Here is a 25,880-nt window from a genome sequence, read left to right on the forward strand (position 1 = left end):
TGTAATGCTGATATCTGGACAATTGCATGAAATTTATATACAGTACATGCATGTCAACTATACCACTTACAAAAAATTTACTATTTCTTGGCATGTGTGTACTTAAAGGTGCAGTGTGTAAATTTTAGTGGCATCCAGTGGTGAGGTTTCGAATTGCAACCAACGGCTCAGTCCACTGCTCACCCCTCGTTTTGAAACGCATAAAGAAAAACATGTAATTGATGGAGACAACTTAGTAAAGAGACGCTAATCCCATGGACAGAAAGTTGAAACTAAGATGATTATGTTGGTGATCAGAACACTCATTCAGTCTTAAAGGGAGCACGAGACAGCACTGAATTTGAAATTGTGATCTGTTTCAGTGGAATAAAGACGGACTTAAAGATTAACAGTAAGATTGCATCTAAATGAAGTTGAGTAACATCGTTTGATGTCTGCCGTCACTGGTTTAATTAATCCTATTATTGGTCAGTCAGTCTAAACAAATGTTACATAATAGAAGAGAGTTTCTTTCCCTTCCTGCAGTATCTGTGTAATCCACATTTGTGTTACTTCATGAACCATGCCATTTTTAAAGTCATGGTTTTCAAAAATATTGACAAACATTATGTCAGACAGGGATATTCACAGACTTGCACCATAGATTTGGTGTTTCTGTTTTTCGTTAAAGAAACTTTTTAGAAAGTTCCCCACATTATTTACGTTCTTGGGGGCAAACAAAACCTTAAATGGTTTACTTTTATTTCTCTGCACATTAAAGTATCTTAATATTTAACATTATACCTATTTGTTTAAAAAAGTGTGCTTGTGCTATATTTTTCAAATAAATGTCATAATTTAAAATGTTGTTGTCATGGAGTGACATTTATATATTTAAGTATGTTGCATAAGTAGTCAAATACTTTTTTGGTGGAGGGCAGTTGTGTACAGTATTAAACTTAAAGTTATGCATTGCATGCATTTTTACATATTACTACTATGCATATTCATTTATAAGAGTGCTGTGTGTAATGACAGCTGTGCACTTCTGCCAGCTCTGTTTTGTTGCCTTAGGTTCATCATGAGGACATGGCATTTTGGATAGTCCCAAACTGGTTATGTGTTAAGTGGAATAGCTCTGAATATCATGAGCTCCAAAACCCCAAATATTGAATACATTGTTGTCTGCCACTACTTTATAGAGTACCGGTCTGAAAGCAAAACGTGACGCTGGTCCTCAAGTCACATCATCCTCCACTCATTTACCAATCCCTGTGACCCTGATCCCCATCACTGCTGAAATCTCGATGTGTGCGCTGATTACAAAGCGGATTTTTTTTTTTTTAGTTCTGGTCGTACTGGGGGAAGGGTAGGGTGGTAAAATGCAACACACAAGCGGTTTAGAAAAAGAGTGATGTTGAATGTGCTATCAGACTGAGATGCAGTTCTTTGCATCAGTGTAGGATTAGATGTTTAAATGGGTGTGTATTGCATGCAACACTCTTTCATATCCTTAATACTGTAGTAAGAAAGCAACCTTCATTTTTGTCTACTTCAAACATGCGTTGCTGAATCCAAGCATTGTTCTTGCCATCGCAAGCTCAGGTTTCGAATCTCAACTTGCTATTTATTTGCAGTGTAAAGCTTCTCACTTGTTTAGCAAATGGCATGTTATACTACATGTTTAGTCTTGCTTCAATACTGTAGATCACACCAACAACTCTCAGGAAGCGCATGTCCATCCTATCGCTCATACTTGCCAGATCTTCTCTATTTATTTCGTCTTTTCCGGATGCAGTACAATTAGCACCTAATTACAAGTAGCATGCATGCTTTGCTCTACGGGGCTTCTTCACACTGTGGTCTGGTTCCTCTGAATGAATCTCAAGAGTAACAGGAGACCCGCTGTTGGCGCCGTCAGACTGATAATTAGGCCGAGGCACCTGCTGAAGAAGAAACCTACCAGCTGTAGTCAATACTGCAACCTCCTCCTCCATTGCAGCTGGTGCTTTACACCAATATGCCCATGGAGAGTTCTGGCCTGCTGCCTCCTCATGGCTGGTGCCCGCTTATCTGCTTGGGGGACTTTTTGTGTTACCGGGCTCTTGCCCAAGGGAAACATCTGACACGGCAGCCAAAGTGCATCAGGCTAGTTAGGTGAGCAATAGCTGCTCTGACATATTTTTTCCTCTTTCATTTCCATGTCTTGTTATTTCTCTTTGACCTTTTGGTGCCATTTAAGTAGTCATGCAAACATAGCAGATGTGTTTACAAGCATGCCAGCTTTGTTTTTTGCAATTACATTGTGTGAAAAGACTTTTTCCTGCCACAAGCTATTACAGCTCTCTGAACTGCGCAAGGAAAATGATGCAGCAGTGATGCAGAAAAAATAATGACCGTCTCTTTGTACTAAACCTAATGCATTTTAGACAAAGGGGAGGTCTTTTTAACTAATATGTAGACAGGATTTGTTGTTCTGGGCGGCACAAAGAATTGCTTGACTATTATCTGATCAAAACTAAAACTAGTGGTGTAGTTTTACTGCATAACTTTGTCAGTTTGCCCTTGGTGATCGAAGACAATTTCACACTATTTTGACGTAGAGCATCTTTCTCAGTTGTTTAAGGATAATTCCGGTATTTAACATGGGTGGTAAAGCAGTAAAGTTTCCGATGTTAATTTTGATGATTCAAGCAGTTTTTGCTGTTGTTGTTATAAAAGATGTCTTTCGTTTTGTGGCTCCTGTGCAGGTTGTCAGTTCAGCAGAAAAGTTTGCCATTCTCTCTGTTTACAGACAGGAGGTGAGCGCACGTGAATGTGCCGATGACCTATGGTGTCTGCGTGGACTAGCTGTGCGGTGGGCATTTAAATTACACTTACGTATGAGGGACAAACAAGGCAACATCCGTTCCGACCGAAATCTATGATTGGTTGAACATTTTTTGATCCTACGCAGATGACATAAATTTCTACAAATACATTTAAACAACTTAACACAGTGATTGCTATCAGGATGTGAGTTGACTTTTAACCAGCATAACTAAAATGTTTCAGGATCAAATCTGTTACCCTGGTAATACCATCCTCTGCTATTTTGCTTCGCTTCATAGACAGAGTCTGGCTGGGCATAATTGACTATCGTTTTCCTTCTCATGGGAGGGGCTTGTCTGAAGTTTAAAATCATTGGTCTAAACGTAAACCAATCACATAATGTTTGGATATGATGTGCGTAATGCGCCGGCTCAGCCGCATCGAATTTCTGCTGTAAAACACACGTATGATGTGAAAACAAACCCATCAAGTGAAATACCGGAGTTAACATGGCTATGAACGACTTTTGCAGATTATGTAAAGTAAATCGGGCCAGAGCTTGTTGAACACTATCCTTACGGTGTCTTTCCACTCACGTCTAAGTGGAGGAACGCCCTTCTCTCCTCTCAAACTCTTCCATCAGACAGCCATAACCATATGTAAATTAAATCTTCCTACCTTATTTTCTGGTTAATCAGGAATGTCACCAAAGAATGTTTGCCCACTCGCCCTCCACCATTAACTGTGAACAATGAAATTCCCATCCATGATTTCTTGATCATTGTGCACGTCAAGCTGTGCTGACGATCGGTAATAGTTGATAAATTAAACTTTTCCCAAAACTTGTCGGTAGTAGGGCAACAACATCATTTAACAAACACTCTTCTTGTTTGGGCTTAAGTTGGCAAGTGCCGGTTCTCCACAACAGAGCAAATAGCTTTTTGTGCCTCCATGTCCACTACAACCGTACATTCGCGCTTAGCGTCTACATCACGGCTCTCAGCCCGCCCTCTGTTTGTTGATTGGACGGCCGTTTTAAGACTGGAGGAAAACGGTTTGAATGGGAGGTATCTCAGACTGAGTACAGAAGCGTAATGAAATTTAGCGGAAGTACAAAGTCTGACGTAGTCAGGCTACAAATCTGTTACCCTACCTTTAAATACAAAAATTGCTACTTTAACTAAATGGGTAGGCTGGTACACTTTCTGTGTCAGGTACACTCTAAAAATGTCTAGGTTATTTTTAAGCCATGTTGGGTAATATTGGACTAAACACATGCTGGGTTAAGAATGACCTAATGTTGGGTTGTTGTTACGCAACCATGGGTTATAATAACCCAGCAATTGGGTTAAAACAACCCAGCATTTGGTCAGTTTTAACACAGCGGTGTGTTCTGTCCAATATTTACCTCAACATGGGTAAAAAATACCCCAGCTATTTTTAGAGTGTACAACCCATGTAAATTTTATCAAACACGCATTTTAATAACACAGGCAAAAGCTTATACCAACATCCAAGTAGAAGTCTCGCAGGCGGGTGGTTCAACCAGAAAGTCAAAGAGTGCAACTGCTATAAATGTCCATAAGAAATAAAACATTAAGCTAAATAATTTTAATTAGCTAATTATTTTGATTTAATTTTAATTTTAGTTGTAATAAATAAGGTTGTCTACGATTGTTATTATACTTATATAGTCGTAGCGCTCAGAAAACTGTCCACAAGTTGCAATTACAAATTCTACGGGACTTGAATGTTTTTTACACTCTTTAATCTTGTAATTACGGTAATAACACACCTACACCTACATGTGAACACACCTACACATTCGCTCAACTCAGGAAATGTGGGTCTTATTTACAGACGGTCATTCTTAAAGTATTAATATTAATAAAACGAAAAAAGTATTCTTATAAACAGCAAGAAATTGCGGTACGTCTTTATTATTGGTTTATCTTGCAACTATTATAGGGTTCTTATAAACCTCCTTAAGGGACATAGCATGACTAATGGTTATTTCATCATTCAACGAATTCACCAAGAAATGTCATTTACCAAAACATGTTTATTTTAATCACACTTTGGCCTGATGTATCATCTGTTTGTGTGAAAACATGTATCCTATAATTTGGTTGGTTTCACCACCCTGGGTTATTTTAGGAACCCTTGAAGTGGGTTAAATAAACTGAACACAGTTTTCATATGCAGATTTCTTTCTGACTTTACAAGGCAGGCAGGCTGGCTTTTATTATTCCTGCAAGTGCAATTTTAAGGTAAACACTGGGCCATGTTTTTGCTGGGAAGTGTATTGGGCAAAGTTATTATGAATACATTGGAACATATTGAAACATATTGAAACACCAGCATAGACACACTCCCATTCGTTTTTTTTTTAACTAAATAAGAGCTAATTTAACCCTTGTAATTTCTTTGAAACACTGTAATTTATAGAGTAAAAGCTAAAAAATTATTTAATAACATTTCTTTTGGTTGTAGGTGATCAACTTTGTATAATCGCATTGCTTGTACTGTATGTTGTTCAAATGTATCAAAATGTATGTTGTTCATTTTTCACAAAGCATTCTTGGCTCTAACCATATGTGGTGTCCTTAAAATAACCCATTCCTCAAGTATAATTGACAATACTTTTATATTGCAGTCTGTTTTGCCAGCAGCAGTATAGAGATACTAGTTAATGTAGGGTTTCAGGCTACAGTATTCAACACTTAAGTGCATTAAAAAGCCATCAGCGCTGTTTCATACTGAAGTTCACTGAGGTTTATGTCTTAAAATGCTAGTGTTGTTGAGTCAATATTTGTCCTGATTAAAATGAATTTTCTCAGTAAATTTTCCAGATAACATTGCATGGCATGTAAGTCTTGTAGGATTTAGTGCAATATGATTTTTATATCTAATGTTCATTTTCTAAGTATTAGTAGTTGCAGTGTGTACAGAACGTGCTTGGCTTTGTGCCCCATAATTGGATCAGGAAACAGGCATTGTTAGCGATAGCCACTTGGCCTGAAGGTTGATAGGTGCTGGGGGTGATCTTGCTGTAATAGCATTTATCGGTATGAAGTTTTCGGTTTCTGCTTTAACTCCGTTATTTAGGTCAGTATGGTACAGAGATGCAGAAAGGAAATTAATTGATGTGATCTCTGATAACCCCCACAAATACTCCAAGACTTTGTCTTGCGTTAAGTATAAAATCAGATTTGTGTTGTTGGATCAGACTAAAAAACATTGGGTTAATTCAACACATGGTTGGGTGAAATATGGACAAACCCAACTGCTGGGTATAAATTAAATTATGGTAACCGAGAAAACGTACATATTTGACCCAACAATGGTTTAAAACAACCCAGCATTTTGGATTGAAACAACCCAGAGTTGGTTAAATTGTAACCCAAAAGGTGGGGTTTGTCCCTTTTTGACCAAACGTTGGGTTGAAAATATACCTTAATCATATAAAGGTGTATTATATTGTATAATCTTCTCCTATTTTCCCTGATGAAATCAGAGTTTTATTTGTCAAAGCTTTTTTTGTGTTCTACTTATGTTTATTATTTAAAGTGCCCATCTTATTACTACTTTTCCACAAGTTAAATAGATGTATGAGTTCCATAAAACATGTTTCAAAAGTTGTTTGCTCGAAATAGCTTGTAGGAAAAGATTGTTACCCATCTCTAGTAGCCTCTGTTTCAGTGTATTTCAGATTGTGCCGTTTTGAGGTGGTCATTACATATTTATGAGCTGCTGCTCCTTTAACCACGCCCCACTGCTAACGTCATGTGCGCATGCGCAATGGTATCGGGAGCAGTACAAACTGTATTATTATTTTTATATATCATATGTATTGTATTGAGTTGCCAACAGACAAATCAAGCAAAAAAGTGTCACTAATATGTACACTCCATGAGAAGAAACTCATGACACATAATGATTCGAGAGTAAATTGTGATGTAGCAGTCTCAACAATACACTCTTTTTGCCATGGACAACGTTAACATATTCCTGTTATAAAACATTTTCAAACGCATTATTTTTGCAAATTTACAGAAATTTAGACCCGGTGGGGGATGTATACAGTTTGTGGACACCATGTTAATTGCTAGAAGCTAGCGGGAGGTCCACCGTATCTTGGGAAAGTGATAGAGACTCGGGGGTACGTTAGGCTCATCGGAAAAGACGGGTCAGTCAGGCCCGGTCTTGGTTAGTTTGGCAAAACACTATTACTTAGTAAGTTCATGTAGAATTGTAAAATAAAGCAGTTAAACATTTCTTTTAACTTTCGAAAAGTACGGTAGCTGCTCACTGGCTTTGCAGGAGAAACCACACTGTAAACTAACTAACATAGCGTTTAGCCACATCGTCGTTCTCACAGAGGTGTGAATAATCCATGAAAGTCTAATAAAATACATCCAATGACCATTTTTGTCCACTAATGCGTATTTTCCGTGAAATATGGATATATAGTCTGTTGTTTACATCAGATTTTACATGAACGTCTTGCAATAGAATATAATATCGCCTACAATCTGAGGACTATTTACGTCGTAACACACTGTATATGAGATTACACTTTAGGTTCCAGTAAACACATAAACACGCGTTAAAACTTTGTTTTAGTAGGCGGGAGTATAATCCATAATATCCAAATAACGCTGTTATTTCCGTGAGACATGATAACAGTAGAGGATATCAGCAAAGTGACTGCTCTCTAGCTACTGGGTTGAGACCTGCGTATCGGGTGGTGGGTGGGAAATTTCAAACGGAATGAGACTCAAGGCAGAGGACATTCAGAAACCTGTATCTCACTTAAAACAGTATGGATGGAATTTTTTCCAAGTTTATATGCGTGTTGAAGCACCAGAGACACAAAAGAACACCCCAAATTCCAGAAAAAGTTTGGTTGCACTTTATTTTACAGTACGTGTACTTACCTTGTACATATATGGTAAATAAGTTGTACTTACCAACAAATGTGTGGTACTTACTTTTAGGTATCTACATGGTAATTAATTGGTATCATTACTGTACTTACCAGTAGTAAATACTTGGTAGTTATTGTGTAACTCTAGGTAAGTACTGGGTAATAACATATACATACTTGTAGTGTAGGTATACTGTAACTAACGAGAAACAGTACTGTACTTACAAATAAATGTACAATATAAGTATTTAGTATTTACAGACAAGTTAGGGTAAATGACAGGTATTTATAGTGTACATATATGATAACTAATATCAAACAATACTGTACTTACAAATGGTATATACATGATAAGTGTGTGGTACCTGTAGGCCAGTGTAAGTTAAGGACGGCACTAGGCATGGGCCGGTATAAGATTCTGGCGGTATGATAACCTTTAGCAAAAATACCACGGTTTCACGGTGTTACGGTTTTGCCATTGCAACACTAAAATGTGTTATTTTTTAAATGCCAGGTAAAAATAAAGCCTTTAAATTATAATATGCTTTCAAAAAATATATAATATTTTTGTAATGTATATTAATATTAAATGTAAACATCAAATCAATCACATGACTTAATGATTTAATGAATTTTGTATAAACACAGCTCATACCTTGGAGACGGTATCACAGAATATTTCAGTGGTTTTGAAACCTTGACTGTTTAAAACCTCGGTATACCTAGAAGCCGGTAATCGGCCCATGCCTAGACGGCACATATGGTGTATGTATACTGTAACTAACGAGAAACACTAGTGTACTTACAAATTGTATATACACAACATAAGTGTGTGGTACCTGCAGGCAAATGTAAGTTATACTTATACCATACGTATATGATAACTAAGAACAAACATTACTGATGTGCAATTTTGGTACTCAGACTCAGTATCTTTGTCCTTTAAACCAAGCATTAAATAACCGTATGGATTAACTACTGGGTACATTCACTAGTACATCTATGGTAACTGCATGAAAACAGGACTGTAAAATAAAGTGTTGCTTTTTACACAGTTATTACATAGGACCTACCACCTAAGATATAGCATCATATACATGTCACTGTGAGGCAAACCCAACCATTGACTATCATACGCATTAACTACTGGGTACATTCACTAGTACGTCTATGGTTACTGCATGGAAACAGGACAGTAAAATAAAGTGTTGCTTTTTACACAGTTATTACATAGGACGTACCACCTAAGATATAGCATTATATACATGTCACTGTGAGGCAAACCCAACCATTGACTGTCATACCCATTAACTACTGGGTACATTCACTAGTAAGTCTATGGTAACTGCATGGAAACAGGACTGTAAAATAAAGTGTTGCTTTTTACACAGTTATTACATAGGACCTAACACCTAAGATATAGCATCATATACATGTCACTGTGAGGCAAACCCAACCATTGACTATCATACGCATTAACTCCTGGGTACATTCACTAGTACACACTTATTGTGTATATACAATTTGTAAGTACAGAAGTGTTTGATATTAGTTATCATATATGTACACTATAAATACCTGTCATTAACCCTAACTTGCCTGTAAATACTAAATACTTAAATTGTACATTTATTTGTAAGTACAGTAATGTTTCTTGTTAGTTACAGTATACCTACACTATAAGTATGTATTTGTTATTACCCAGTACTTATCTAGAGTTACATAATAACTACCAAGTATGTACCACTGGTAAGTAAAGTAATGATACCAGTTAATTACCATGTAGATACCTAAAAGTAAGTACCACACATTTGTCGGTAAGTACAACTTATTTACCATATATGTACAAGGTAAGTACACGTACTGTAAAATAAAGTGCTACCGTTAATTTTTCATAATATGGGAACCTTAACATTTATTGCCATATTTGCAGTGTTTTTATCTTCTCTGGCAGATTTATATTCAGACTGGAGTCATAACAGTTTGTTGTGTTAAACTGACTGGTACAGATTATAAAATAATATTCTTCAAAGATGTTGTTGGCAGACAGTCTGTTTTATTACTTCTTGTCTTTATGGCACTTTTATCAAATCTTGAGTATAATTGAATATGTAACTCTGTGTGTGTATTTCTTTCCAGTTTGTTACTATGTGTACTTGAGTTTTTGGGAAATCACCAAGGACCACATAAATGCTGGCCCGCTTACTTGCTGTTTAAACTTACAGAGCTCCAGACTAACTTTTTTCACTAGGAGCACAGTGACCCCCAACTGAAAATTTTAGGGGCGCAACCAGAAAATTTAGGGGCACACACCGTAAATCAACATGCTAACCAAATATTCACATTTATTTCCACTGTATTACTAATAAATACTTTAATGATAGATGCAGAAACTATAATGTGCTGTTTTCAAATTCAGTGTCACATCACAAAAAAGATCAAATTTACTGGTCACACATGTGCGGCTGGATGTAAAATTCAGTGGCACACTCTTAAATTTTGGTGGCAAAATGCCACCATTTGATGGCAGTCTGGGGCCCTGACTTACCCTTTACTGTTCTGGAGTGGATCTGCCCATGACTGGATATTCAATGACTTCTTCTGAGCTTTTTTGGGACTTAAAAGTTTCTGATGGAGCATAACCTTTGATTCCCCTACAGTGATTTCCTTTCTCTTCAGTTTTAAATGCTAACATTGGTTTTTGTTCCTCACTGTCACCTTCATTACATTTGAGTCGTGTCAGTACAGACAGGCAGTACACTGACTTGAATTACACTTGTGAACTAAATGCAACATGCGTTGTGTTTCAAATCCATTTAATGAACTTAATTCACACTATAAACTTAACTGTAGTTGCATAATGATACCATCATAATTATCATCACAGGATGTGCATCCCTGTTTTTTGTTTATGTATAATTGACTCATTAATCTTTCAGTACCACACAGCTGTGCTGTCTAAAACAGAAATCCATTACCAGTAAAAATGTGTGTTTTAAGCACTTTAAGAGCTGGATGAAAGCATTTGCATTTTTTTGCTTCTTGTGCCGAATCCCAGACAAAGTCGAGTTAAAAAAAATCCTCACAAAGTCTGGGAAAACAAACAGATTTAAATGACCAATAGCAGAAGCCTTCTGGTTACTGCATGTCCCTATGTGTTTAATGTGCCATAGGGAAAACACCTATTTGCATTTGTTTAACTTTTGAATCACGTGTGTTGTTGGAGCTGGGTTGACATTTGAATAGTTTTGTGGTAACATGAAATAAGCTTTATTATACAAAATAATTATTTCTTGATTATCTTTTCTTGAAATCATCATTAGTAAAGGGTTCAAGTATTTCCTTTACTGAAATGATTTTGTCAAAACACATCATTGGCATCCCAGCTCAGATTTGAACTGACAGCCCTCTGGTCAGTGGCTTGTAACATTAGTCTCTGAGTGACAGACAGTGTTATGCGTTTGAACAGCAGGGAAAAGAAATGAAGGGACAGATGCATTACTTTAGCCAGGAGTTTACATCATCAAACCCCAGTAAACTAACTTCCCAAGACTATTAAGTAACATAGGCCCTGTTTACACCTGGTATTAAGATACATTTTGGCCGATCGTATCACAAGTAGATGACTCTAAATACAGGTGTAACAGCGTCTAAACGAGTTTGAGCTTGCCTGCTTTTGACCACATTTAGAGGTAGTTGATTATTATTATTATTATTTTTTTTTTTGGTGTAGATGCTCATATGGTTCCATACTGGCCATATGTGTAATAAAAGTGTTTTTACATTGATACTGATTTTTAGTGCAAACTAGGGCTGCACAAAGCATCGTTTTTGCATTGACATCGCAATGTGCATATCTGCAATAGTCACATCGCAAAAGTCATTTCAAAAGTACATTTTTTGATGCCTTTGCCAGTTTTGCACTACATCAGAGCGGTTTTAAGATACAAATCAATAATTTCTCTGTTAAAAATCTGTAAGCTATACAAGAAATGCTAGGCAGAAGTTAATTCTGATATTCTAATTCTCAGACAGCTTTTTAAGTAATCTGGTAAAGTCAACCAGTATTTATCACATCGCAATCTACATCACAGGAAAACAAAACATTGCAATGTCAGTTTCTCCTCATTATCTTACAGCCCTAGTGTAAACCCACAGTGTTCTCCGCTGCCTTTTCTAAAACTAAAACGGCTCCTTTTCACCTCTTTCATTTCTCATTTTGCAAGAAGGTCAAGTTGCATGTGTTTATTTCGTCCATTGATCTGAAATATCTGGCAAAGCCCTTACTGTACACATACATGTACACAACTTTGTGCAGCATATTTACTAACAACACAAGCATATATTATTGATCAAACTTTAACCCATCACGTTTCTTAAAGACTTTTTCCATGTTTAAGTGTTATGATGTGGTCCCCAGTGCATCTATCAACCCAGAAAATGTGAGAAAGATCAACCCAGTAAATTAGTTTTGGTAAACCATTCTCTACAAGCACATGAAAAAATAGGTAGTTGAAATTTGGCTCTCCTTATGATGTCATTAGGGGCTCTTATTATAATAATACCCCTTAATCTGCACTATCCAACCACATCGCTGTAATTTAGTGCAGAGAAAAAGAGATAGAGAAAATAATTCATAGCACAATTGAGTTTTAATTGCAACAAACCACCATCATTGTGATCTGTTTTTGTATTTCATCAGCTCATTTGCATTTTAAAGGACACACCCAAAACGGCACATTTTTGCACACACCTACAAAGTGGCAATTTTAACATGCTATAATAAATTATTGGTATTTTGAGCTAAAACTTCACATATGTGCTCTGGGGACACCAAAGATTTATTTGTCATCTTAAAAAATTATTGTGCCATGGCCCCTTTAAATAAAATAATGTCTTTAGTGAAAAGCTCTTATTAATTTTGGCCATCTGTTGGCATCCTGCTGCTTGTTTTTAAAACTGTTTGACACAAGATGTTTCTTACAGTCGGTTTCTCTGTTTGAAGACTCAGACTTTCCTTCTTTTAACAAGTGACATTTTATTAGCCATAAGATATAATAATGACTCAGTTGTCCTTAGCATGTAAGCTTATGAAACATCAGGATTTTTCCAAAACCACCTTTGTCAGATTCACACACTAAAAATGAAAGTGTTGCATTGTGTGGAAAAAATCTGCCCATTCCTGTCTGTGTCTTTTAAAAGCATTCGTTTTAAATGTAGTCTGACAACTGAATAAATCCTTTGGTTTATGTTTAATGTTTGCGTAATTCTTGCATTCCTCCTCTGCTTGGATTCTTAGTACCTTCAACGTGTGTCACCGTAAATATTTTTCTCTGTCAGTCTGTCAGTGACCTCTAAAGGTCACACGAAACATATTAGAAAGTTGACCAATATGCCAGAATCTCTCTCTTGTTCCTGATTTCTGACTGAAATCAGTGTTGTCTTTGCTATTTAAGGACACACCCAAGGAAGGTATTTAAGGACAGCAGTCTGAATGAGTTGCGAAATACACTATTATTTACATCCGTTTTCAATTTGTGATTCATACAGTAGGGCATGAACTTACATGTCTATATGTAAACAATTATTAATTAAACAAAAGAGCTTTCATTTAGCACGCAAACACATCCTGGAAATGACTGTTACCTGTTTTATATGAGTGCATGCTTGTCTATGCATGATTGTGATGTTGTGGGAATCTGTGGGTGCATGTGCATGTAAGCTCAAGTGGAATTAAGTATGCAGGTGGAGTTGCTTTGTAAGCCTGCTCAGGATTACAGTAGGTAAATGTCTGTTGCAGCAGGTTATAATGAGCATGCCAAAATGCAGTAAAGCTGAAATGAAAACCGATTGCATGAGTTAAATAATAGGTGGTTGTAACTTATTTGATTTTTTTCGCTTTATCTTTAAGGAACCACTAAGCGTTTCACCCTGGAGTAGCAGCACTTCACACTTGTAATTAAAAAAAAGATAAGACGCTAGGACTGGTTATAACACCCTGGTATATGAATCAGAACCACAAATTTGTGGTGCCAAACATTTACAGTGAAGTAACTAAGACAAGCTTAAGTATGAGTATATAAGTATATATAAACAGGATTAGTAATTTGAGATGTGAAAAACACACTTCACTCTTTTTATCTGAGATCTTTATCTTTTTGGTTTCCTTGCATGCACCTAACATAGTTATCTTTTTTATTCGGAAAATGGGCTTTATTTAAAAACACTATATAGAACTGTGTGCTATCTGTGGGGAAGTTTGTGGGTATGCCACAGAGTAACCGGTTTCGGTTCCCTAAACCCTTTAGGTACAAGTTCTCAAATTAACCATTTTATCTTACTGTTCCTTTCAATAGTTTGAAGTAGGCCTGCACAATTCTGACAAAAATCGTATGACAAGCATTCACCTTGATATTGTAATTGCGATTATTATTATTTTTTATTTCAAGCAGCTGCATGGTAAATTCTAAACATCCCAAAGTAAATAATAGAATGTACACTCACCTAAAGGATTATTAGGAGCACCTGTTCAATTTTTCATTAATGCAATTGTGGGGGATGTTTTCTTGCCACAATTGGGCATCGTTGCCAATTGGGCATTGTTTAAATGCCACGGCCTACCTAAGCATTGTTTTTGACCATGTCCATCCCTTTATGACCACCATGTACCCATCCTCTGATGGCTACTTCCAGCAGGACAATGCACTATGTCACAAAGCTCAAATCATTTCAAATTGGTTTCTTGAACATGACAATGAGTTCACTGTACTAAAATGGCCCTCACAGTCACCAGATCTCAACTCAATAGAGCATCTTTGGGATGTGGTGGAACGGTAGCTTCGTGCCCTGGATGTGCATCCCACAAATCTCCATCAACTGCAAGATGCTATACTATCAATATGGGCCAACATTTCTAAAGAATGCTTTCAGCACCTTGTTGAATCAATGCCACGTACAGTATAATTAAGGCAGTTCTGAAAGCGAAAGGGGGTCAAAGACAGTATTAGTATGGTGTTCCTAATAATCCTTTAGATGAGTATAAATAATTTATAGGGGTGTCACGATTCTCCATACCCTTGATTTCGGTTACATTTCGATTCTACGGTCACGATTCGATTCTCGATTCTCGATTTTTACTTTTTGTTTTTAAAGCACAAAAAAAATGCTTTATAGACTTTTATGAAATATAATATCTGACCTTGAACCCGGAGATGCCCTGCCATGTTAGTCGTGCTGCCAGTGGAAATATATGATACACGCACATACCAGATAAAACGAAACTTCCTGTCAGATGAACATTCCTAACAGTACTTTGCACCTTAAAAATGCGCTTTTATTACTGTTAGACGAGATTGTGAGACTACAGGAATAAGTCATGTTTAAATGCTGTTTTCATAACTCTTAAGCAACTGATATAAGTTGTTGTGAAACTTAAACAGATCTCAGTTCAGAGAAATGACTGGTCCTGTCACAGACGCCGTTCTGCTGTGCTCTGTTCTGATTCTGTTCTGTGCTCTGTTCTGATCCATTGTTTAATTCGAAGTTCAAGTTTGTGACTTAATTTTGATCGATTTTGATTTAAAATCGAAATCTTGACACCCTCAATAATTATTGGAGTTATGTTTTTGGTAAGAAATTGAAATGAATGGCTAAAGGACACATAAACTTATTGATTTTAAATTTCTCTGATTCACCACTGTCTTTGGTGCCCCAACATACTGGCCTGCACAGAAATGAGCACAAATGGACAGCTGTAATTGAGGCCTAGCCTGAAGTAGAACGGCACGACATTAAAGAAACCCGTGAACTTGTTAAATGATGTGATAAACATGCAATACGATAACGCTTTAAGTTTGCAACTTAAAATGTTTAAACTAAAAATTACATACAGTAAACATACGTTTCACATTCTTTCTGATTAATGATTATATTCCACACTTGACAGCACACTCAAGCACTCATTTATGTTCTAGTCTCTTAAAATTTTGACTAGACATAACCTTTGGATATATTAAAATTATTTAGTTATTGCAAACTAGGCCTGCGTGATATTAGGGGGGGCTGACATTGTGGTGTTTTGTTTCTCTGCGATGCAAATTGAGATATGATAAATGCAGGATGACTTCACCAGTTGACATAAAAAGCTCTGTTTGAGAGGATTTACCTTCTGACTTGCATTTCTTGTAAAGCTCACAGATTTTGTTTTTAAAGAGAATTTTGTAATTTCTCCATGACGTTTAAAACTGTTTTCATGTTGTGCAATATTAGCAAAGGCTTCCAAATTAGTTTTCTTTTTGAAATAAATGTTCCGGATGTTCTGCAATGTAACTATTGCGAGGTGCACTTTGCGATGTCGGTGCTGAAACAATTGTTGAACTGTTGCAATATGGATATTGCATATTTTCGTCTATGTCCCTAGTCTGAAGAATGTTTTTCCACTGTAAAAAACTTTTGTGCGACATAAAATATGTTAAAGGATGTTGTGTGGATGTTAAAGGTTTTTCACAGCGGTTATAGACCATATAGCTCACCAAAAAAAACAGACCTTTATTTTTAGGAGTAAAATACATTATTTAAATCTTTTTTTAATTAAATCTGTCTTAAAAATAAATTTATAAATTTCTTAACCTAACATACAGCTGGACTTGTATTTGATTAGCAATGCAAGCATTTATATAATAATTGTACTTTTTGATCATTCTCGAGGACTGAATTCTTTTTAAAGTATAAAGTAGAAACAATTTACTCGGAATATATTGCCTCATAGTGGACACATTTTTTTGTAAAGAACCTTTCCTGTGAAGTGATTAGGAGATTTGGGATTGTAAGGGTTCACAGATCATGAAGTACTGTACATATGCTTATCTGATCTTTTTATTCTGAAAGACATTTTTTGTCCATAAAAATTTTCCAGGGAAACAAATGCTGCAGATTTATATCATTGTCTTTAGTCTGAATGTGATTGTGTACATTGCAAGATAAATTATTTCCCAGTAGAATAGAGCAGCCATGAATAGATCTGTTTTTCGTTGGAAACCAAACAAGACTTTCAGAAAGACCAATTTCCAAAGAAATTTTGTGAATTGTGAACCTTACCCAGGACTGCTCTTTGCTTTAATGAAGATTTAAGTCATAAAGGCAAAAATGCAAACCACAGAATTTGCACTGTGTTGTAAATTTGATTTATTTTTAAAATTTGACATTAATTACCTGCACATAATTAGAAGAGGGATGTAAAATGCAACCTATTTCTCCAGTGACTACAGGCCCAGTTTTGTATTCCTGAAAAGACAGGTTTTCATTAACACTGTATGTTACATTTCCAGGGCCAGTTAAGGACAGTCTGTGAGGCAAGGTTGAATTTTGATTGGTCACTTGAGTAAGCATGGTTGAAAGTTAATTGTCTAATAAATTGTGACGATTAAAGGCGGAGTCCACAATGTTTGAAAAACGCTTTGGAAAAGGAGACGGGCCGACTACCAAAACACACTTATAGCCAGTCAAATCAAATCAAATGCCGGGTTGCGTATGTGTGGGGCGGGTCTATCAACAGAAGGTCCAGATTCTATTGGGGTAGAGGCGTGTTTGTTTAGGTGATTTCAAATATCAACATTGGCTTTCAAACATCATGGACTCCGCCTTTAATTGCCTGTTTAGGGCTTTGATGATTATGACGATTAATTGTCTGTTTTAGTGTTTTGATATTTAATTCGCATAATTTTTTTCATTAATTTTTTTCACATTGTGATTACTTCAATTAAATCTTTTGCAAGGTTTACCTGGCAGTACACATAACACATATTTAAAAGTAAGTATTAAATGAATATATCTTTCAAAAACTGAAAATTCTTAATAAGAAATAAACACAATAAAAAATAAACTGACTATACAAGAACAGGCCTTAAATAGTAGCCAATCCTACTAAGGTCATATTAATTCTGGACCACATGTCTGTAGTGGCTGCAAAAAATAAATTCCGTACACATCCTTAAGAATAGCATCCTTCACTTTTTTGCCAATATATGTTTGACCTGACAGCTCATACTGCTTATCAAAGTTTTGCAGCATTTCTTTAAATGCTGTTTTTTCACTGTATTGAATGGCTTTGACATTGACACACTGTCAGTAAGGAGCGCCATCTGATACGGTCTCGTTAATACAGGCGCTGCAGCTCCCCCTTGTGTTTTTTAGAGAGATGTGCAATCATTGCGGTGATCTGATATCAACTGCCACTACCTCTGTAGCCTGGTCCAACCAGACTCTCGTACATTCATTTCATTTGTACAGAGAGTCTGGCCACGCTCATTGCAAAGCGTTACTTCCATTAAGGAGGGTCCTCTGTTGAAGTTTAAAACTATTGGATCTGCCCAGAGTCACTCAGGATCTGCCATAGGCGATCGCTAACGTGTGGTCGTGACGTATATCATGCGACGAAACCGGGCGGAAACAACAAGTCCGAATAAACAGACCAACAAAAATTAGCAAACCTGGTTCTTGCTCCGGCTTTAACTTCTGTATATTCTGCAGTTTTGCAACAACGGACCAAATAGCTTTTCTCACGTCTTTCTCCGCTGCCATTACTGAACTACAACTCAAACTGATGCACGACCTCAACATCATCGTTCTTAGCCACCCCCCTCTGTTCGCTGATTGGACCTGCAGATTTTTGCAGGAGAAAACGAAGCTCTACATAGCAGTCCCAGACGTAGTACTGAAGCGAAATGAAAATTAAGCGGAAGCACGTAGGAGGGAAGCACGCACCTCTGGGTCTGAGCTCCAAATAAGCAGTGTTGTGTAAATATGTAGGTATGCATTTTTTTTTTTTGTATATGGCAAGATTGTTCAGAGCTCTGTACGTTGCTCATTATAGCTGCAGTGTTTGTATTACCGAGAAGTTTGTTTTTAACGCGTTAATACTTAAGGAACGTACCAAAGCTATATGTATTTTCTAGCTGGGAGAATTATATGCATTCATGTGATCTCCCCCTCTCGGTATTTCAGACGCCCCCTCATCAGCGCTCGGCTGGCGTTGGCACTGTACATTTCCTTGTGTGAATGTGGAATGTGATGGACAGACACAGATTTGGGGAGATGGCAGAGAGGAAAAAAAGGATTGGCAAAAAATGAGAAGTGAAGTAAGGCTGCTCCCAGTCTAGCTAAAGGAGCTAACAGGAAAATATAAGGTTCTCTGCTCAGAAAACTGAATGCGATGTACATCATCAGATTAGCTGATGATTAAGCTTTGAGAAAGTTTTGAAAAAATAAAAACATTATTTTGGCACAAAAACTACAAAGAAAGCAATTGACTTGCAAGTCTCTTGTGATCCTTCATTGCAGGCAGCTAATGAGGTGTAGCACACAGAAGGAGAGAGCCTGTAAGCAATTGAGACAAAATCCTCCACTTTTCTTTTGAAACCCCTTTGTGTTGTACAGGAAATAATGCATGAGAATCACATTTGGCTGTTATCTGTGTGGAAAAGGTCACCAAGAAACCAGTCCTGGAAATTACTGATGGAAAGTTTTCTTCTGTGGTGGGCTCCACAGACCAATCTCACAACTCTTTAATGTACAATTGCAAGATCTCAGCTGCCTTCTTGAGGTTTCCTGTATGGTTTGTCAGTGTTGTAGCGTTGCTATGAGCAAACGGTATACATACGTACAAACACACGTACACAATCACTTTGGCAACATGCACATAAACCGCACAGCCTTTTACTGGGAGACACAACTGTTGGGATCGAAATTGTGCAGCTGTTTACAAACCCAATGCCGTACTGCGTTTACTGGTGTTTGTATACTTACCAATTTTTCAATTACACTAATCGCTCAGAAACCTGCATGCTTCTTTTGCTTTTATGAATTTTAACATCTTGAGGGATTGGTAAATTAGACATTTTTGCATGCAGAAAAATATGTTTCGACTTAACCAGCCCAGCTGTTCCCGTGTAAATTGAGTTTGTGTGCAGTCATTGATCTCACTTTTGGATACTTAAATACTCAGGGCTTTTGGGTTACTCACGGCCTACATTTACAGCCTGCTTTTATTCAAAATGCTTTACAAATGAGTGGGCCTAATCGGTAGTAAATAGTGAGAATCAGTTTTTACTGAAACTGAGGGGAAACTTCTTTTCGCAACAACCTGTTCCTAACTGATTCATGGGAAACTTTCTTCAAACTGAGAACTAACCTTGTGGTTGTGGTTTCGTGGTTTAAAGTGTGAAGTGTGTACGTGTGCATGCGTGAGTACGTCCCCTTAGGTGGCCGGAAACAGACCTCTGTTGTGAAGACATGCTTATAAATTCCCGCTTTGATCTAAGGCATTGTAATTCAGAACCTGCTAAAAGTGACTCATTTTTTCCAGACTTGCTCATTAATTGTTTGCTGGAGGATGAGGAGCCACATCTGTTGTGCTTTTATCTCTGCAAGTAGTTTAGGTGGTGTGATAGCTGTTCTTCTGTTGACCTTAAGAAGCCCCATCTCTATCCATTTAGCTCCTGATGCTGAAATGCATGTGTATGTTTGTGTTTGCATACTGTACGATGCCTACATATCCGTTCGTATGAAAATGTGTGATTGAGTGTGTAATGTGTCAGTAGACACGCTAATGTCTTTAAATCATGCACAGGTCTTGTAAAATCGCAGATCATTTACTGAAGATCACATGGTCTATTAAATGTCATTGCAGTGTTAATAAAGACATCAAAATGAAGTCAATGCATGTGTTTTAGTAATGTGGTGACATCTCTGAGATTTTAGACTATGTGCTGTATACATTCATTTTCCTATTCATTCAATGTTTACACAGTTTTGCACAGAAACATTCCGGAACGTTTTCATGTGAATCCCATGTAAATTTCCACGCAAAATCCATGGGATGGCATTTAAATTGTGGTAATGCATCCAAATATTTACATGTAAAAACATATCAGCTGCAATCATGTAAAATAACTAGATGCTTTTCAACAGGTGTTTCAGCATTCGTTGTAAACGTGTGGACCTATTTTTCCAAACGCCTCACACCGTATATTCTTCCGCTGAGAGCTTGAATAATAGACACTCCAGCCCAGTTGGTCGGCGATAATCCACCTTTGCCAATGGCAAGAATACAAACAACTCCATTTCCGTTTCCGGCAGCGGAGTAATACCGTACCTCACAGCACATCTAATACAAGTCAATGGAGTTGGACAAAAACTACGATAAAACCTGTTGGAAAGCATCTTTGGCAGCGATTTTTGTGTGAGCATGTCAGTGAACACCCCTGACCACTTCTCTTTGTAAACGGAAGTTTAATGCATTTTAGAAAGGATTGTTCCAGTGCACCTATGCAGCCATTGTGGGGGTGGGGGGTGATACCACAGAAACCGAAAATTCTCGGGCCAGCAGCATATGTCCAAATTTCAGTCGGAGCGGTTCTGTTTCATCATAAACAGTCTGAAAAAAGGGCTTTAAGTGTAAAATACCACACTTGTCCTTTAACTCATCAAAACTCATGAAGGTGTAAAGTTGAAGATCAATATTAGTTTATTAATCTCTGGAAAACTGAGTATTTGACTGGAATACTCTAATTTAGGGATTTATTTAGCTATAGACGGTTTCAGCAGTAACAACATAAACAAGCGGCTGTCGCGGTCCGCACGTAACTTCCGGTAAAATTCGCTAAAAATAAATGACCACAAAGTACTTTAAACGTTGTTTATTTATATAACAAGCAAAAGACAACAACACATAGATTACATAGGAAACCAAAACATTTGTAATTTTCGACGAGGCATTTGTTCAAGAGATCAGTTTAGCAACTAGTCAAACCATTAAAAAACGAAACCGGAAGTAAAGTTCGGATCCAGACGTGTATCACGTGCGTCCGATGAAACCGTCTATAATAAGGGGGAAAAACTAATTGAATAGATCTTTAGGTTTTTAATCGATTAAGCAGATAATTTTTTCGATTAATTGGGAAAAAATTATCAGATTAATCGATTATGGTTAAATAATGGTTAGTTACAGTCCTAGTTTAACAAATTAAGTTAAACAATTTTGTATTTATAATTTGTCAACTCTGTACTATAAAAACAGCGTACAACCAATACTATAAATAATGAAACAAATATTAGAGTAGCGTGTTGAAATAAAATTCTTATCAGAAATGTTTTATGTTGCTTTTGTACTATTGAGCATACCAAAAGCTTTAGATGATCTCATTCTCATATCAGTCTGAGCTCCGTAAAAGACTGGCTCTGCCAATCAGTGGTTTCAAGCTTTCTGTCATTGTCTCAATATATAATTACTGTTGTCTTTTATGCCTACTGTAACAATTTAATCTGCGTTTTGTTCCTGATTCCTTACTGCTTATCCATAACACCCTAGCAGCTTAGTTTTGCATATTTTTGTCCTTAATTGTTTTTGTTCTGAATAATTATAGAGGGCTACTCCAGTTTTTGTGATAACGCAGACACACACTGCTTAATGAAGCATTATTGTGCGCGTGTGTGCGTGCGCGTGTGTACCTGGTAATTATCACGTTGTGGGGACCAATTGTCCCCACAAAGATAGGAATACCATTAAATTTGTGACCTTGTGGGGACATTTTGAAACAAGCTTAAAAATCATACAGAATAATGTTTATTGAAAATGTGAAGTAGCAGAAAGTTTTCTGTGATGGTTGGGGTTGGGGATGGGGTTAGGGGAAGGGTTAGGGTTAGGGGATGGGAATTGAATATACAGTTTGTACGGTATAAAAACTATTACGCCTATGGAATGTCCCCACGAAACATGCAAACCAGTGTGTGTGTGTGTGTGTGTGTGCGTGCGTGCGTGCGTGTGTGTTTTAATAAGAAAATGGCAGGGGATAGGGCAAAGCTGATGGTGAGAGTGTCTGGATAAAGGCTTGGTAATCTCAGAAGCAGCATGTGACCCACAGGGCTATAGCTGGGTCGCTGTCACACTTTTTGACAGCATATTAATAGGAATTTGTGCCCCAGATGTCTGCCGCTTCTGTTAGGTGCCAGCACAGCATTGTCGGCTCTTAGCTCTGCCACTCCATTCCTGTCAAAAGCAAATCTTTTTTTGTTTTTGTTGCTTTACTTTGTATGCAAATCTTTGCTGTTGAGGGCTGGTGAATTACAATGGCTGTAGAGAATACAGTTTTATATATCGATCAAGCAGGTCTTTGTTTGTAATTTGGCATGGTTTGTGTGTAGATGCTCTGCTATATTATAATCTTTTATTAGTGGCACTTTTTTAATCATGGTTTAAAAGATTGTGCTTGTTTAAAAAATATATTGTGCACATAAAACAAAGTGAGGACAAATTACTACATAAAATTGTCATTCTTGTATTTCTGTAGGGGAAGCAATGAGCTTTAAGTAGGCATTGAGATGAAAGTGTGCCACCTTGTGGCTGCAAATGATACATTTTTAGCCATTAACTCTTTAATGCTTTACTGTAAATGTTGTTTTATGGTTTTATCACTTTATATTTTGTGGCGTTTTTTAATATTTGTAATGAATTTTATTTCTAATTATTTAATTGTTGCATTTCAGGTATACTCTTTTCCACACTGGTATTTGGACCTGCTTGTGGGTTTATCCTGGGTTCTGTCTGTACCAACATTTATGTGGATGCTTTGTTCATTGATACAAGTAAGTTTTATTCATCATTATTCATTATTAATCATCTGATTATTTTCAAATACGACACAAGCAGTCAGTGTAGTGCCACAATGTATTTGCTTTTTTAATCAGTAGAGCATTGCATTAGAGGTCACAAATGTCATTGATATCTGTCAATTATATTTTGGCTTTTAGGCTGTTGACACTTTAATTATTTATATGCACATGACTTTCCTCAGCCAAGTTGAACATCACTCCCGACGACCCTCGCTGGATCGGCGCATGGTGGGGCGGCTTTCTCCTCTGCGGTGTCTTGCTTTTCTTCTCCTCCCTCTTCATGTTCGGTTTCCCCCAATCGCTGCCAGGCAAGGAGGTCGTGGGAGGAGTTGAGAGTGAACAGACAATGCTGCCCCCCTCTTTAGCCCAAGATTATGAGATATCCAAACCCAGCAATGGAGTCCCGCAGAACAGCCAACCTAACAACAACAGCCTATCCTGCTGCCAACAGCTCCGAGGTTTCATTGCCATTTCCAGTTACTATACACAACAGATGATGATGATGATTAACTCTCATTAACTGAATCTTAAGTGCTCCAAATTTATCTACTAATGTTAGATGCACTCCTATTGAAATAAATCTGCTTTAGTTTAATAAGGTTGCACTTCATATGCCAGATGCAAACAGGAGGTCGCATGGGTATAAATCTTATATTGCTTGATTAATAGACCGCAATAACTGTCTCCAAGAAAAGTGACTGCTGCACTTGAATCTGTTTTGTTAGAAGTGTACAAGGCATGCTCCTCTTAACACATACTCAAGTCCAATTAGATTAAATGCAATACTCAAGAGACCTATTAGATAAGTAGAGTTAACTCTTACTTAATAGCACACGTAGACTTTGCACCCACAGAACTCAACAGAACACTCGACTGTATTGAAATAGTAAAAATTCAGCACATCTCTTTTTCATTTTTATTATTGGATAATTTGATCATACATTCAGCTAGTTTCAGCTTAGTTTCAAGTCACAAGAAAAGGTAGTTTGCAACCTATTTTATATTCAATAGAAGCAGGAAATAAAGTAAAATGTTAATGTGGTTTGGGATGGATGTAACTGTAACAGAGCTTTGTGATCATATTAAATTGAAAGCCGTTTCAAAGATGGAGCAAGTTAAATTTTAATTTAAAGGATTAGTCCATTTTCTTTAAAAAAAATCCATGTCATCCAAACTGTTGATGTCTTTCTTTGTTCAGTCGAGAAAAAAAATAAAAATTTACTCACCACCACGTCATCCAGACTGTTGATGTCTTTATTTGTTCGGTCGAGAGGAAGTTGTGTTTTTTGAGGATAACATTCCAGGATTTTTCAGATTTTAATGGACTTTAATGGACCCCAACACTTGTTAGTTTTAATGCAGTTTAAAATTGCAGTTTCAAAGGACTCAAACGATGCATAAGGGTCTTATCTAGCGAAACGATTGTCATTTTTGGCAAATATTTGACAATTTATTGACACAAAGATATTAATTAGTATCATTCCACATACAACAACGTCGGAACGGTCCTCTTTCTCCACACTTGTAAACACTGGGGCGTAGTTTCTATAAATCATCCGTGACCTCTTGACGTGAGGACGTATTACCTGAGGTCGCACTGGTGCATCACAGTTGTGGTTTTGAAAGTGCAAGTTTTTTTTCTTGCCAAAAATGACAATCGTTTCACTAGATAAGACCCTTATGCCTCGTTTGAGATCATTTAGAGTCCTTTGAAACTGCAATTTTAAACTGCATTAAAACTACTAAGTGTTGTGGTCCATTAAAGTCCATTAAAATGAGAAAAATCCTGGAATGTTTTCCTCAAAAAACATAATTTCTTCTCGACTGAACAAAGAGAGACATCGACATTTTGGATGATATGGTGGTGAATAAATTATTTTTTTAAGAAAATGGACTAATCCTTTAACATGAGAAAGGCAGACCATTTTGCCTTTAAAATAACTTGCAAAATATAGTAAAGTACACTAAAAAATAAAAATCACATTTGTTGTCAATTAGGGCCAGTTCTTCTTTGTCAGGATCTCATTTTGTTAAACAGCAGCTATCAATCATGTGACATCTGATTGCATATCATCTAACGTGTTACTAAAGACCTTGCAAATCAGATGGGACGGTGGGCCAGGCAATTACAGAAATCCGAACTACAGGAATTTAGGCAGCTGTTGAACATGAGAGATGCATTTTGCAAGATTTTGCCATCTGGTATGAATGCAGTCTCCTTCATGATGTTTCAGACATAGCCGTCAGACTTATCTATCAAAATAACGGCTCACCAGGATGTAACTACAGCTTTACGCAATTATAAAAGGGAACAGAAAGTTAAAGTGAATATGAATACATTCAAAAGATGCCATAGAGGAACATTTCTTTCTTAATTTTTTATGCTCTGTGAACCTTTTTCACTGCGCAAGTCCCTTTGTGAAACAGAAAGGGTTTTTTTGGATGTTAAAGGTTCTTCATGAGAACCATAAGGAAGAATGATTTTCTATGGCAT

General features: G+C 37.0%; 1 protein-coding gene across 1 annotated transcript in view; it reads left to right on the forward strand.

The window, feature by feature from the left end:
• The window catches only part of slco3a1a (solute carrier organic anion transporter family member 3A1a), a 54,409-nt gene that overhangs the window by 16,118 nt on the left and 12,411 nt on the right, over positions 1–25,880 (forward strand). Inside the window, exons 3-4 of the mRNA XM_055173679.2 lie at positions 23,261–23,359; positions 23,569–23,844. Coding sequence (XP_055029654.1) covers positions 23,261–23,359; positions 23,569–23,844 — 375 coding nt within the window. The remainder of the gene's footprint in view (positions 1–23,260; positions 23,360–23,568; positions 23,845–25,880) is intronic.

The sequence above is a fragment of the Misgurnus anguillicaudatus genome, chromosome 15, assembly GCF_027580225.2.
Source record: "Misgurnus anguillicaudatus chromosome 15, ASM2758022v2, whole genome shotgun sequence".
Classification (NCBI taxonomy): Eukaryota; Metazoa; Chordata; class Actinopteri; order Cypriniformes; family Cobitidae; genus Misgurnus; species Misgurnus anguillicaudatus.